Source organism: Bos javanicus, chromosome 3 (assembly GCF_032452875.1).
Source record: "Bos javanicus breed banteng chromosome 3, ARS-OSU_banteng_1.0, whole genome shotgun sequence".
Taxonomy (NCBI): Eukaryota; Metazoa; Chordata; class Mammalia; order Artiodactyla; family Bovidae; genus Bos; species Bos javanicus.
This window is the reverse complement of record NC_083870.1, coordinates 8,551,327-8,566,777: the sequence shown is the minus strand read 5'-3', so window position 1 is coordinate 8,566,777 and position 15,451 is coordinate 8,551,327. Positions and strand designations below refer to the sequence as shown.

At 51.7% G+C, this 15,451-nt stretch overlaps 1 protein-coding gene and 1 long non-coding RNA gene across 4 annotated transcripts; one reads left to right on the top strand and one right to left on the bottom strand.

Moving 5' to 3' along the window:
* Window positions 1–348: 348 nt before the first annotated feature.
* On the bottom strand, window positions 349–15,403 carry ARHGAP30 (Rho GTPase activating protein 30). Of its 3 annotated transcripts, none has more exons than XM_061400684.1 (12): window positions 14,967–15,403; window positions 10,367–10,469; window positions 8,321–8,465; window positions 7,038–7,120; window positions 6,811–6,918; window positions 5,946–6,073; window positions 5,303–5,474; window positions 5,120–5,220; window positions 4,966–5,043; window positions 4,291–4,689; window positions 2,807–3,072; window positions 349–2,714 (listed from the first exon to the last, which is right to left on the bottom strand). In XM_061400684.1, exons 1-12 carry the CDS (start codon window positions 15,061–15,063, stop codon window positions 1,107–1,109), a joined length of 3,288 nt encoding a protein of 1,095 aa, XP_061256668.1. In that variant the 5' UTR covers window positions 15,064–15,403; the 3' UTR covers window positions 349–1,106. The 3 variants fall into 3 exon arrangements, with proteins under 3 accessions (XP_061256668.1, XP_061256658.1, XP_061256678.1); XM_061400674.1 differs by having other exon boundaries at window positions 5,120–5,223; window positions 14,967–15,402; XM_061400694.1 differs by having other exon boundaries at window positions 2,978–3,072; window positions 5,120–5,223; window positions 14,967–15,402.
* LOC133238230 (uncharacterized) lies at window positions 4,620–5,946 on the top strand. The gene is made up of 3 exons (XR_009733476.1): window positions 4,620–4,706; window positions 5,479–5,569; window positions 5,792–5,946. It is a non-coding gene; the product is annotated as an uncharacterized LOC133238230 (long non-coding RNA).
* Window positions 15,404–15,451: the final 48 nt, after the last annotated feature.

Here is a 15,451-nt window from a genome sequence, read left to right as displayed (position 1 = left end):
TCCACCACGACAACTGAGGAAGAACACCCAGACAATAAAAACAGAAGAATGCAACGTTTGACCAAACATGAAAATATAACTATGCGTGCCAAGTCACCTCAGTCGTGTCTGACTTTATGACCCTGTGGACTGTAGCCTGCCAGGCTTCTTAGTCTGTTAGATTCGCCAGGCAGAAATACTGGAGTGGTTTGCCATTTCCTCCTGCAGGGGATCTTCTAACCCAGGGATGGAACCCCCATCTCTTACGTATCCTGCATTGGCAGGTGGGTTCTTTACTACTAGCACCACTTTGGAAGATATGGTATCTATCATTCAAAACTTTAGTGAGAGGAAAAAGAAACCACACTATTTATGTGTAAAAATACAGCATTTATTCTGAGATATTGCCCCTTGGGACCTGTGGCCCCAACCTGTGCAGAGAAGCAATCCCAGTGCCTGAGTGACGCCATCCCTCTTCCCTAAAATAGGAAGTTATTCCAAAGGAGAAAGAAGAGGCCAGAGAGATCTATATAAGACCTCGGTTCCTAGAGATCCAGGGAGGCAGAGGGTTGGGGAGCTGGGAAGGGAACTAGTCCCACCAACAAATATTGTGTATTCAAAGAGTTTCCTGGACATTTTTCTCCTAATCTGGAGTTAATAGGAGCAGGAGGTATCCAAGGGACCAAGAGCAGAACAAGGATAGATAACCTCTAAAAGTGTTTGTGTGTAATGGGCTCCAACCTGGCCCTGACCCCGCTTCTCCTCTGGACTTGCATGAAGAGTTCATTGCCTCAGAGGAAGGCAGGACCTTGGCTGGAGTTCCCCCTTCATTCTTCACTTTGAGAAACAGTTAAGTTTTCCACGTACCCTTTGTTCCCTTTGGCCAGTGACCCCTCTCTCTGGGGACAGGATCTTGGTGACTCTCAGGAATCTCCTAAGGGATAAGTGCTTTGTGTCTGAGACAAGCCCAGGTAAACAGATCAGGACAGTGCTTCCCACAGTCAAAAAGAGAAGCTGGAGGGCCAAAACCTATAGAGTTGGACACTACAGCTGCTCAAGCTGCAGATGAAACAGTCCAAGACCCTGGAGACAGCTACTGTCCCTTATGCCCAGTGCTCTTGTCCTAATTACAGTCCCTCACCTTTCCCAGAGTTAGCCTGTGTTTCGAATCCGTATGATCGGCGCTGGGGGGACAGAAGGGGATCAGGAGGTTGGGGTTCTCTGGGGGGCAGGCTAAACCGACTCCGGGGTCCAGACCCTTCTGTGCCCTCAGCTGGGATCTCCAGGCAGCTAAGGGGCCGGGGAGCGTAGGCAGGGATCAAGCTGTAGGGGGAGGTTTTGGGGATGAGGCTGTAGTCCCCAGCACCAGTACAAGTCTGGGTCCGCCGAACTGCCTGAGCTTCAGTCCTCTGGCGGTCCCGGGCCAGGGCCACAGCAGCATCAAAGGAAAGACTACCCCCATTCCTCCAAGAGGAGCGGGAGGCTCGGGAGCCCCAGGCCCTGTCCCCATCGAGCCGGCCAGGCTTTGGGCATGGGTTTGCTGGTGCCACATGGATCTTGCCACACATTGCACTGGGCATCTTGGCAAACTGTGGTTTGGGGGGCACCACAGGCACAGAGCGGACCTGTTGGACCTGAACGAGGGTGGAAGCCAGGCGCATGCCCACACCGCCAGCTGAGCCAAGGGGATTGGGCTGCCCCTCAGGATCCATCTCCTCCGGCCGAGGTGGCTGTGGGGCTGCCTGTTCTGTCTCAGAGGACTGGGAGTTTCCCTCTTTGGCACTGTCAACCTCCAGGCACTCTACCCGTGACCCTTCAGGAAGGGAACCCTCTTCTACATGTTCACCTCCAGCTCTCTGGTCTCCCTCAGCTTCTCCATGTCCACACTCCCGTTCCTTGCTGATCTCCCCTGCTCCTCCTTCAGCTGCTGCTTCTGGGATCCTGCTATCTTCGCCATCTCCTTGGTCTTCTCCTGCCTCTTGACCCTCATCTCCCCTTTGTCCTTTGACCTCATCTTCTCTGCCTCCTTCACCCTCTTGTTTGTGTACAACCTCCCAGCTCTCTTCAGCAATTTGGTTTTCCTGGGCCTCATGCTCTGAGTCCTTTCCAGCTGCTACCTGGGCTTCGTCTCCTTCCTCAGCACCTTCCTGTCTCTCCGTCTTTCCTTCCTTCCCCTTGTCTTTAGCCTGCTCTCCTCCAGTTTCTCCCACACCCTTCGCTTCCTCCGTTCTCTCACCCTCCTGCTGACCTTTGGACTCCTCTGCCGTGGCCTCTGTCTCCTCTGTCTCTTCCTCACATCCTTCTTTCAAACTGTCAGTCACCTTCTGGCTCCCCTCAGCCTCTGCTCCTTCCTCAGTGGCCTCTCTGCCCTCCACACCACTCTCTGGCCTCCCCTCAGCCTCCTCGCCGGTGTCCCATCTGCTTCCAGGCTCCACCTCGTTCTCTCCACCCTCACACAAGGCTTGCTTGCCCTCAGCCTGTCCTGAAGCCTCCTGTCTTCCGGACCCTGCCACCTTTTCCTCTTCACTGCCTGGACCCTCCCAACTTGGGAGTTTGGGCTCCAGAAGGGGACTTAGGTCATCATAGGCACTCAGGAAGACTTCCTCCCCACTTTCCTCCTCTGTTTCAGGCCTGGGGCCAGGAGAGTCCAGGGAACAGCAGCTGGGAGCCAGGACAAACTGTGCCTCATCCAGGGACAGGTCATCTAGGGGTGGCTCCACAGAGAACTCCTCCACCTGTAAATACAGCATCATGGCTTAGGACTCAGTGGTCCTGTCCACCCTCTGGGTTCCTTAACACCCCCAAACCCAGCACAGCGCCTCCTTACCTGAGGCCCAGCTCCCAGGAGCTCCTCCAGGTAGCCCATCCCAGGGTCTTCCTCCCCAGGGGAGAAGGCTGCTCCTGCTGGTCCCGCCTTGGCCACCTCCCCGTCCTCCACCCCCACCCACTCAGGTTCTGAGCTGCTTGAGTCCTCTAGGAAGGAGAAGGAATCCTGCACCTCCTGGGACAGGCAGTCCTCCAGGGCAGGGGCCACGTCCACTGGGCCCGAGTCAGCCGAGGGACCTGGGGCTGGACTTGCCTCCAACTTCTCATCTGTTGGGAGAGAGAGAGTCCCAGGAATACTAAGGTCAAGACCAGCTCTGACCCTTTCCAAGGTCAGTCTTCCTAGCACTGCTTACAGTATGGGCCCAACATTCCCAGCATAGATGCTTCCTGTGGCTAATCCTCTCTGACCAGTATCCCTAACTATTGGCTTATAGCCACCTTTTAGAGCTCCTGCCAGGCGCCAAGCACTGTGCTGGATGTTTTATAATGCATTGCTTTATTTTCTCCACAAGACAAGTTTATAATGTCAGGTATATATCCCCATTATATATATGAGGAAGTTGAGACTCAGAGAAATGTATCCAAGTGCCACAAACAAGTGGCACAGCCCAAATTTGAATCCCAGTCTGCTTTACTCTGCAGTCGTTATCCTTACCCACTACCCAGGGCTGCCTCAGTACTTCTCACTATTGACACTTAGGAACTGGAGTCAGAGCACAGATCAGATTCCAGCTGTGCCACCTCCTACCAAATTGCTTAACACAAGTCTCAGTTTCCACTGCTGTAATGTAAGGACAATAACAATACCTGAGTCAACACTATGAGAAAATGAAACGAGCTAATGCCTTCAAAGTCCTTAAAGCATATCATAAGCTCTCAACTACTGTTAGCTATTCTTATTCATGTTGTTGTTATTATTTTTGTGATGCACAGGCTTAGTTTCCCTGAGCATGTGGAATCTTTCTGGAGCAGGGATTGAACCCGTGTCACCTGTTAATGTGTCTGTGCTCAGTCATGTCCAACTCTGTGCAACCCAATGGACGGTAGCCTTCCAGGCTCCTCTGCCCATGGAATTTTCCGAACAAGAATACTGGAGTGGGTTGTCATTTCCTTCTCCAGAGGATCTTCCCAACCCAGGGATCGAACCCAGGTCTCTTGCCTCTCCTGCATTGTCAGGCAGATTCTTTACCACTGAGCTACCTGGATAGCCAACTATTATATCTTCCTACTTTGTACTTAGTAATCCCTACTGTGTATATCTGACACAAATCCCCATTCTTGGGTGTATCAGTGATCTAAGGCTGCCAGAGAGCCTTTCTATGTGAAGCTCATATAACCTAATAATATTACTGGATTCCCTCAATCTTGAATTTGGAAAGGCAGCTAAAGATAACCACCACAGTCCAGGGCAGATTCCCAGCTTCAGAGCCTCAGCCTAGTGTTCTAGTCCCTTCTCCCAGTCCTTGGCAATCCTTGGGTCCTCACCTGGGGGGCCAGGGCCAAGGCCGGGGCCAGGACCGGGGCCAGAGGCAGGGCTTGGCCGGGGCTGTAGGGCAGGGCGTTCAAGACCACGGGCAAGTCCCGCCAAAGAGATAGAGATGTTGTTTGCGGATATGTTGAGCATATTGCTGATGTGTGCTGGGAGGTTGACATCATAGGGCTCTGAGATATGGACACCTGCACGGCGCTCTGCATGGCTGCTGCCCCCAACACGGACTGCTGACCGCCCAGGTCGTGGTGTGCCAGGCTCAGAGCTCGTGCCACCCAGCGCCTCTGGGTCGGGCTCCTGCTCACACTCTGCCGCTTCCACGGAATCATTCTCCAGGCTTTCCGTCAGCAGTGGGCCTGGCCGAGGACTGTTGGATCCGACCAGCCCCTCTGGTTCTGTGGAGGAGAGAAAGGTAGACCATAACCTCAGCCACAAGGGGCCTGGACACACCTCAGAAAGGCTCTGGAGAGTGCCCTCTGTTTTGTCTATAGCCTGGAAGGCACCAGGCCCAGCTTCCCTTAGCCACCACTGCCAACCCTTCACAACAAGCTGAGCGGAGGTCACCCCACCAACACATATTTAGGAACGCCCTCCCCTCCCTGGAGATGGGAGTCACTGGCCATCCCTACCCTTACCCCACCCCACATACACGAGTGCACACCTATACTCACCATCACTAACCCCAGCCACAGCACTCAGCGAGTCCATGCTCTTGGCTGGCCGCAGAGTCCCCTTATCAGATTTGTCCTCTGCAAGACAGGGATGTCCATAGAGCCAGGACCTAGTGCACCTCAGCAGAACTCCCCCAAATCTCTGCAGACTTACCCCTGTCCTCAGCCCCCCGTGGAAGTTTGCGTTTGGTCTCATGGCCAGAGCGACCCAGGTTGAAGATGGATCTCCACTTCCTGACCTTCAGAGACCCCTTCCTCCTGGAGGGAATGGAGAAATCGCTGCAGTTGGAGCCTGACGGCCAGTGCAGGGGAGAAGGGCCCAGGAAGAAGGCCTTACTTGTGCTCTGCAATCTCTATGATGGTGTGGTAGGGCCGCATCTGGGGGGGTCCGTCACCAGCCTGCAGGATGCTAGGCAGATTGTAGGGCAGGGACCGTGGCATAAGGTCCTCAGGGCTGCCTGACACCCGGACCCCTGGAAGTGACCGCCATCCACTTTCCACTTCACTACCTAGGAAAAGAAAGAGGAATTGGCCAGCCCGGAACAGAAAGAGGACTTCGGGTACCCACCCCCTAACTGCATCCTCCCACTCACTAACTACCAAGGTAGGGGATATACCTGGAGGTCAATCCTCTGTGCTCAAGAGGAAGTCCTCAGGGACATAGAGGTCAGGAGATCCCAGGACATTCACCCAGTGGACTGGGGGTGGGAATGATCAGTCACTAGCCTCGAGAACTGGGATGGGTGTTGATTAAGAGGTCAAGCTATGCCCTAGACTGAGAGTGGAAGAGGCCCGCTCAAGTCCTGACTGTATCGTTCTTCTGCAGGGTCTTCTCCACAAGACCATAAGAACTTAGGAGACTCAGTCCTGTCATCTGCACAGCGGGGAGACTGAACTGGATGATCTTGGGGGCCTTCTCTAACTCTGATGTGACTCCCCAGGCAGAGAGTGGTGATGTGGGGGGTGGGAAGGACACTGACCAGAGAGAGCAGCACCCCCAAAAAGCTGGTCCACATGCGTGAGGATGAACTCAACGACGATGGACTGCACACGCACCTCCATGAAGGCTGCTGTCCCATTGAAGCCTGAGGCCTCTATGTCCTTAGACCTGTGGAGGTGTGGATTATGCCCCGCAGCCCCACCGCATCTCCCCATTCAAATTCTCCCTAAAAATACCTTATACCCTTTCCTCTGAATGCCATTAAACCCATTCCATCTTTTAATCAACATGCATGATTCAAGTCTCAAAGGGCCACTTCCTCCAGGAAGCCTTCTTGGACACCCTCCTCGGGATATTAGTCTCTACCTCCTCTGCCCACCAGGGTGCCTGTGTATGCACCACAGGGAGTGACATGCAGGCTACTTCTCCAAGATATTTGCTCAACAAACATTTGACAAGGCCCATCCCACCCCTACCTCCCCCCAACCCCCCACAGCCCCCCAGCTCCCACACTCTGCACCGCCCTCATCTCCTGTCTTGCTCCAGTCCCTGAGCTAAATGACCACAGTATAAGAAAACATAAAGGCCCAGAAATTCCCTGGTGCTCCTGTGGTTAGGATTCTACCCTTCCACTGCAGAGGGCACAGATTTGATCCCTGGACAGGGAACAAAGAGCCTATGTGCTACTCAGTGTAGCCAAAAATAAAAGAAAACACAAAGGCCCCGTCCTTAGGGACTTTACTCAAGCTCAGAGAAAGGGCTCGCATAGGTGAGCCACACCATGTAACCCTGAGCCTTCCTGTTCTCACTGGGTGAGAGCCCTCTCCAGTACCACACAGCCACACTCCGTCCTCAAGCAGCTCCCCAGGGGCTAGGCCCGGCCAGGACACCACACATGCACCCACCTCAGCAGGTTGGGGGCCCACACGATGGCCAGGTTGCGCGCATGCATGTTGGTCTGGGCGCTGAATGAGGCCATGTGCACCAGGTGCCTCATGAGGAACTCCAGGGTCCTGCAGAAAGGGGGCGTCAAGGGGCCGAGCTCACACAGGGTGGGGGCCGGAAGAGAAGCGAGGAGTCAAGGCCCCAGGTAAAGCGCGAGCCCGGGCTTAGCGGGGGGAGCCCCACACACCTGTAATTGGGGACCGGAAGTTCTTGAAGCACCTCTAGGATCTTGACCAAGCGCTCAGGTTCCAGTTGTACTGCCACAGCCTCCTGGTTGGGAGCAAGGGGCAGGAGTCGGTGACGCAGTGCTGCCCCAGCGTCCTTCCCAGAGCTCTGAGCCAAACTCTCAGAAACAGTCTGTGCTCAACCCCACGCCATCCCCCAACCCTGGATCTTCGTAGCACACTGAAGTAGCAGACAGAACTTGGGTCCCACAAAGACCTGCCACTGCCTCTTGGCCATGCCACTTAGGGCTTTGCGACCATGAGCAGCTCCTGCCACCTCTCTGCCTGAGCATCCTCATCAACTGTGCTCTGGTACTGGAAAACACTCGGGGTTTCATCCTGTGGGTGCGCCAGGGGCTGTGGTTTATTTCAGGGTGTCCGGGAAGACCTATGCCCACCCAGCCTGGTCTATTTGGGCTGAATGGCATGCCCTGGCTGTTTAGGATCTGTAAATGATGTCATGCTCAATAAAATGCAACTTAATTTAAAAGTGTTACTCAAGGCAGTTCCCTGGGGGTCTCCCGTCTTAGTGGTTAAGAAGCTCTCACAGTCGAGGGCCCTGTTTCAATCACTGGTCTGGAAGCTAAAATCCCATAAGCTAGAAGGTGCAACCAATAAATAAATAAATACTTTAAAAAATATAAGTAAAAATGTTACTCAGTTCAAGATAGCGCTTCTGCCATGTATTTTCTTTCCCTTTAAAACATTATTTATGTATTTGGCTGTGCCGGGTCTTAGTTGTGGCGTGTGGGATCCAGTCCCTTGACCAGGGATTGAACCCTGGCCCCCTGCACTGGGACTGGGAGCCTTAGCCACTGGCCCTCCAGGGAAATCCTGTCATGTATCCAAGAGATGTTCAACACACAAATCACAGTTCACAGAAGGGCACATTTGAAAAACATCTGGCTTCCTGAAAGTGTTCTCATTCTCTGAAATGTAGGGAAGCTCTGGTCTAGGTGATTTCCAAGGGCTTTCCAGTGTCTGCTCCCACCCACCCCCGCCCCCCGCCTCCCCACCCCTGTCTCCCCCTGCACTGGGAGCAGTTTGCAGGCCTTGGGGAAAAGAGGGGCGGGGGAGGGCGGAGATGGCAGGACCAGGAGACTTGTAGGGAAGGGTCTTGTCGTTTCCATGTGGTCTCCGTCACGCGGGGTCCCTAGGACTCTGTCTGGCATTAGAATCATCTGGGATGTCGCATCAGAGCGGCCACCCTCAGCCTTCTCTCCCACTCCCCTTCCACTCAACTCACAGCAAACTTGTCATAGAGCCGGTAAGTGAGCAGGGGGTCCGGCAGCTCTCTGAAGTAGGCCTTGCACAGGGAGGAGACACAGTGAATGTCCTGAAGGTAAACATCTCGCCGCAGGTCTGGCTTCCGTTCAGCCTCAAATTCCTGCCTGGGGAGGTGCAGAGTAGTCAGGAGTGGCGGGGGTCTGAGGCAACGTGTGGAGAGCGGGAGCTGTAGAGATGGGCTCCAGGCAGGGTCGAGGGCCAGTATGTATGAAACTTGGAAGGAAGAGGCTGGGACGTGTATATGCGTGAGGCAGCAAGCTTAAGGCATTGTTCTTGTCAACATGCAGTTGATGTGAGGTGGATGAGTGGACCTATGCATGAACAGGATACATGTCAGGATGTAGAGGTGTCAGCGGCAGCATAGGGGTATGTAGGAGTCAGTAGAAGTGGAGGAATGAGCCTAAAATGTGTGTTCCTGGCTACATGCAAAGATGGATGCGACTAAGTCTTAGAAGGAAACGTAAGTGTAAATCTTCATGACCTTGGACTAGGCAACAGTTTCTTGGATATGACACAAAAAGCACAAGCAACCAAGGAAAAAAATACATAAATTTAACATCAAAGTTACAAACCATTGTGTGAGAAAGGACACTATCAAGAAAATGAAGAAAACCCACAGAACGGGAGAACATATTTGCAAGTCATAGATTTAGTCAGTATCTAATATTCAGAATTCATAAAGAACTCCTGCGACTCAAAACAGACAAATAACCTAATTTTTTTAATGAACAAAGTTGATGAATAGACATTTCTCCAAAGAAGATATACAAATGACTAATAAGCACACAGAAAGTATTTGACATCATTAGCTATTAGGAAAATGCAAATACAGATGAAATATCACTTCACACCATTATGGTGGCTATAATCAAAAAGGCACACAGTAACAAACGTTGACAGGGATGTGGGGAAATTGGAACCCTCATACATTGCTGGTAGGGATGGAAAATGACACAACTGCTGTGGGAAATTGTGTGACAGTTTCTTTAAAAGTTCAACATAGAGTTACCATAGTGATAGTGAAGTCGCTGACTCTCTGCAACCCCATGGACAGTAGCCAACCAGGCTCCTCCGTCCATGGGATTTTCCAGGCAAGAATACTGGAGTGGGTTGCCATTTCCTTCTCCAGGGGATCTTCCCGACCCAGGAATCGAACCTGGGTCTCCCGCATTGTAGGCAGACTCTTTACAGTCTGAGCCACCAGGGAAGTCCCAAACCATAGAGTTACCATACGACCCAGCAATTCCACTTTTAGGAATATACTCAAGAGAATCGAAATCATATGTCCACACAAATACTCGTACACAAAATGTTTATAGCAGCGTTACTCATAACAGCCAAAAGGTAGGAACAACCCAAATAGCCATCAACTGATAAATGGGTAAACCAGATGTGATAACACCCCACAACGGAATATTTTTCAGCCATAAAAAGAAATGAAGTACTGGTGCATGCAACAACATGTATGAACCCTGAAAACATGCTAAGTGAAAAAAAGCCAGCCATAGAAAGTTACCATTATGTGATCCCATTTATGTGAAATGTCCGGAATAGGCAACTCCATAGACTGAAAGTAGACTCGGGGCTGGGCGGGGAGGGAAATGTGGAGTGACCGTGGGTAGAGGGTTTCTTTGGAGTTGATGCTCTGGAATTAGTGGTGGAGGTTGCACAGCCTTGTAAATATACTAAAAACCATGGAATTTTACAGTTTCAAATGGTGAATTTTATGGCCGGTGAATTATATCTAAATCTGTCTGTAAAGCTGGGTGGGTACACGTGGGAGCGGAGGAGTGTGTGTATGTGTGCATGTGTGTATGCACAGTCACGCGTCTGTGCAGGCTAGCCTGTGGAAAGTGTGGGGCATGGTGTCAGCCTGTCCTGAGGAGACTAGAGCTCCGCCCTTGGACAGTACCTATCACCTGTGTTTCCTTCTCCCCAATTCCCCTCACCCCTCTGGCTTCCTGGCCTCATGGCCACAGAGCCCTCCCCTCACTGCCTGACTCACCGGAGCTTCTGGATGTTGGAAGAGACCCCTGAGAGGCGGTAGATCCCGTCCACCACTCCATACTCCTCCACAAACTCTGCACAGCTCCTTAGCACCTGGGGCACTGGGGGACACAGAAGGCGCAGAGAAAAGTCAGAAGATCTGGGAGACCAGAGACCCCAGAGCGTCTGAGAAATGGGCACATCAGGGAAGTCAAACATGGAATAAACACTTGTCAGAAAGATTCTTGCAGGATATCAGCTCCAGCCTGCCAACCTGTTATAATCTCTCTGCCCATTGGTTCTAGAGTCTTGGCATAAATTCCCCTAGTGAGGGTGAGATCACTGCCTCCCCAGACTGCCCATTCCCATTAGAAAGTTCTGCCTTTGTTGACCTGAAATTTCTCTCTCTGTAATTACTAGTTGGTACTACAAAAATTTTAGAGGGACAGCAATGCAGTTGGAAGAGGTAAAAAACTGGTCTTCAAAGTGCATTTACTAACACTCTACAGAAGTGAAAGGAACATTAATTCTTCCAACCAGGATGGAACAGAGCTGGTGGGCATTATTGTGAAGCACCTTCTCTGGTTAGTGAGTGCATGGATGTTAGATCTATCATACGAAGGTACACAAAATTGTAACAGACCTTCAAACTGGTCCATTCAGGAGAAAAGCACCTATGTGCCAAGCACTGTGCATTAGACATGAAAACAGAGGATCAAAGAAGTAATGAGTGCCCAATATCAACCTGATAGAGCCAGAATTCAAATCCAAGAATGCAAAAAACTGTGTTATTTCCCCCTGCCTTAGAGCCTTCCCCAGTTACTGGACTGTAAGCCCCTTAAGGACAAGATCTAAGTGTGATCCATCTTGCTTTTCCTCATCTTATCTGTCATGGTGTCTCAATCATGGGAAAACCTCAAAAACCATGCGTTGAATCTCATCTCCACAAGTCCACAAAGGTATTTCTCTAAAGCACTTCCATGCTTGAAATCCTTTGCTACATATAGACTCTGCTCCACCCCAATCTTCAATGCTTAGCTTACAAACACAGAATAAAATAAAATCTTCTCAACAGGTATACTGCATAAGACCCTTCACAAACCAGATCCAACTGCCATCCAGCCTTACCAGTTCCAGCCAGCCCCGTCTCCGCATGCCGCCCCGCCCAGTAAATCCTATGGTCCAGCCCTTTGCTGTTCCTTGAACAAGCCTTGGTACCATCACTCATGTTTTCCCTTGCTTGGAATGCCTTCCTCTCTGTCTCTGCCCGGTGAATCCCTATGCATTCCTCAAAACACACCTCAGACATCACTTCCAGTTCTAAACTCTTTGCTGATACCTGTATTATAGTTCCCACGGTCCTTTGTTTATATCTGTACTATCGTGCTTATTGTACTTTGTTATGATTAGTATATTTTGTATCTATACCTTCTGACAAATAGTGACATCCTCCCCAGCATCTAGCACAGTGTTGAAACAGAGCAGGTGCTCAACAGATGTTTATTAAATTACTCAACGAATTAGTCAATGAATTGGAGATTTAATAGAGAATATTGCCTAAGACAAAACACTGGGTCCAATTAACTGAGATGCAGCAGAGAAAACCCTGTCTTGTGTGTATCAGAAAAAGATGTGCTTCTCCTAAGCCACCTATATTTTTCAGGTGGGCTTTATGAATTTTATATCTGATTATGTTTACTTCTTTAACTGTCAGGAAGCCCATATCTTGGAACCATATGGAACTACTTGAAATGCATTTCTGGGCACTGAGCTCACCCTACTTGTTTTCCCTTCACCTTAATTCCTTCAGTCATTTATTCTTTTTATTTGGCGTTTTGGAAGTCATCCATCCCAAGCTCATTGTGGAATTAAGTAAGTTAGAAATACAGACTGAAGAAAATAATAAATCCATCAAACACTATTTTAAACCCTTCTTGTATGACCTGGTGTCCACACCCTTTACCCTCGTGCACCCCAGAATGAGGACTTGGGTAGGAGAAGGAAAGCACCAAGGCTGCACATTTTTTTTGAAGGCTGCAAAATTTAAGGAAGCACTCACTCTTAGGGTCATGCCAGAGCCAGCTGTGCACATAAATGATCTTGAGAGTGAATGCCTCCTTAAGAAAGAGGCACCTAGGGCACTTGCCTGGCCCTGAGCGTGAGAGCTTCCTTAAATTGTGCCTTCGTCACTTCTCTTGCCTCATCTTAGTCCTGGCCCTACAGTTCGACATCCATCGCTTCAGGATCTGGGCCCATTTGCCAGGGTCTCCCAACCTCAGGTTCCCAGCATTGAATGCTCCTCATTCAAGCTGTTGCTCTACTCTAATGCTACCCCAGCTCTTTTAGCCATCACTCTGTTAACTCGTAATTGCTGTCACCTAAATCCCAAGCTCTTTTCACATGAACTGCAACGAAGTCAGGTCTTCCCCATCCTTCTCTGTTGATTTTTGAACCTCCAGAGGAGGCCTTGAAAGAAGACATCGAGAGCCTAAGGAGTCAAAGCCATAGAGGAAATGGGTCAAGGAGATGGGGGAAGAGATAATAGGATCAGAGTGATGGAGGAGTCAAGGAGACAGAGATAAGAGAAATAGGGTCAGAGATAAAAGACTCAGAGTTGGGGTGGTAGAGTCAAAGAGAGTCAAAGGGTGGGTCAGGGAGGACGGCCTGAAGCTTAGAAACCCGGAGAATCAGAAACCTGAGCAAGGTCTCAAAGAGTTAAAGTTTAGGAAAAGGAAGAACTCAACACACATAAGGGCTTAGGAAGGAAGAGACCTACCTGAGGCAAAGAGCTGGGAGAGGTTGCTGAAATGGAGCACAGCAGCAAGGATTTGGGAACCCAAGATAATCAGGATAAATTAACCAGAAACACAGCTTTCCATTGGCCTGGACTTTCACTTTTGCTGGGTCTTAGCTTAAAGAGAGAAGCGGTTATGGCTTCTCTCTATCCTTCTACTTTCCACCTGTCTGTGCTAGGAGGAGCTGGGGGAAGGGGAGAAGGCTGCTGCTGCTGCCCTGCTGCCTAAGATTCTCCTCTACCCTTGGATTCAGACATGGCTTTGGTGAAGGGCAGGAGGTGCTTCTCTCGCTCTCTCTTTGGGATTCATTAGGATCTGGACCCAGCAACCTGTCTGTCCCTTCCAGAGAACATGCCCTGCACCATCTGAGGCCAGGAAGGTTACAGGAGTGGGATCTGGGTTGGCTGTGGGGTCAGCATTTCAACATGAGGTTGGCTTCAACATGGGGGTACAGGGAAGGACAGTGCCAGGATGAGGAGGCTGAACCGAGGGTTTGCAGAGAACTAGAAGAACATCAGCCCCAGCTACAGCATGTGGCCCTCGGCCAAGAGCCATCTTTCTCAAGATTGTGATTCCTCTTGTCAGCCCTGCGCTGGCTGCTGGGCTCTGCCCCAAGAGAAGAGAAAGGTGCAGAGAAACCACTTCAGCTGTTGTACACCCTTCCTTGGGGCCCGGGTTTTCCCTTAAGCGAGGCCTGTGGGGATGGGGGCCTCTGGGGGAGGAGAAAAGGGGAAGGAGGCATCTGGAGACACAGGGGCGGGCCTAAGAGCAGGAAATAAGCTGGGACCCACCGTCACCCTGCCTCCACTGCAGGCACCACAGCCCAGAGCAGAGAAGAGGACAAAGAGGAAATGACAGATTGGGGTGGGGTTGGGGGGGGGGGGAGGCAATAGAAATCGTGTCCTTCTTTGGGAGGAGCTCAAAGTACCAAAAAACAAGCTGGGCTGGGCAAGTCAGAATATATGCATTCAATTCCAAGTCAAATCAAGAAATGTTTCTGAGTGTCTACTCCACACCAAGCATAGTCGGGGGCCAGTGTTGTTCTGGCCCTGCTGGTTCCCAAGCCCCTCCGAGGCAATCCAGGGAAGGTGCTGTCCACAGGCAGTCCTCACACCCACCTTCCTTTGTACCCTCCACCCCCACCTTCAAACCAGGCTCAGGCCATCCCTCTTACTCTTCTGGTGTTCCCCATTTTAGCAGCTTCTCGCCTTACCCTCCACCTTGAACCTGCTTCTCCTTTGCACAGGGAGAACCAGAGAATCACAGAGACTGGGGGAGGGGACCACCCCTACCCCACATCTTCACCTGTGGCCCAGGAAGGCTGCAAAGAGACCAGAGCCCCGTAACCTCTTCTCCTCCAACCAGGAAATCCCCGTCCTTCCCATGTACCACCTCACCCTCTCCAGGGGCCCTTCTACGCCTTCTTTCATTCAGACCCAAGGACTGTCCATGCTCCTCAGCCACTCATTTCCTGACCCTGTCCCCTCAGCCTTCCTCTCCTGTCCCATAGCTGTCATCTTCTCACTGCTACTTCTTCTCCCTCTCCCGGGTTTCCAGTCTCTCCATCCTGTCCTGTCAAGTGTCCTCATTCTCATCCCCAGGCTCTTCACCCCAGGCGGTCCCACGGAAGAGCTCCTCGGCCTTCTTCACCAAGCCACATTTCCTGCCCTGCCTACGCATCAGCCTCCTGGGGTGACCCCACGCCTCTGCCCCTTCTCCACGAGCTCCCAGAAAAACTGCTTCTGTACCCTCAAATTCGATGAGGCTGGAGAAGCCCCATGCCTCTCCATCCACCCAACAGCAGCTCCGGGCTAGCCTCCTTACCCTCCTGGCCTGAGTGCTGCAGGTGCTCCTGCAAGTCACACCCAAACACCCGCTCCTTTGAGCTGCCCTTCTTCTTTCCTTTCTGCCGAGACTTCATGGCCGGAGCCCCAGGGCCCTGGCCCAGCCACCTCGGTCCCCCAAGACCTTTGCCCTACTAGTCCCCCATGGGATCCCAAGCCAGCCTCTGGGTTTGGCCTGGCCCCAGGGGGGCAGGGCTCAGAACTGGGGGTGGAGAGTGGCCTGGGCAACGGGCAGCAGCTCCTGCCTCTGGGGCCCCGGCCACACGGAAGTAGCTGTGGAAGAGGAAGCTGCTAGGACCCCGGCAAGAAGCTGTGTCTCGTGGCCGGGACTGGCACTCGCCCTTCTCGCCCTGCTCAGCCCTGGGGCGGCAGGAAGCCGTGCAGCTCCTTAAACCCGCTTCCTGTTAGAGCATCTTTGCAACCACAGGGCTGGGGTGGGGGAGGTAGCTGACATTCACATCCTCA

Excerpts from the sequence above, each read along its gene's own strand:
- ARHGAP30 (XM_061400674.1), bottom strand. The coding sequence starts at position 15,063 with ATGAAGTCTCGGCAGAAAGGAAAGAAGAAGGGCAGCTCAAAGGAGCGG. Across the intron at positions 10,470-14,966 it reads GCAGCACTCAGGCCAGGAGG|TGCCCCAGGTGCTAAGGAGC; the intron begins GTAAGGAGGCTA and ends TGTGTCCCCCAG. Across the intron at positions 4,690-4,965 it reads TGTGGCTGGGGTTAGTGATG|AACCAGAGGGGCTGGTCGGA; the intron begins GTGAGTATAGGT and ends TCTCCTCCACAG.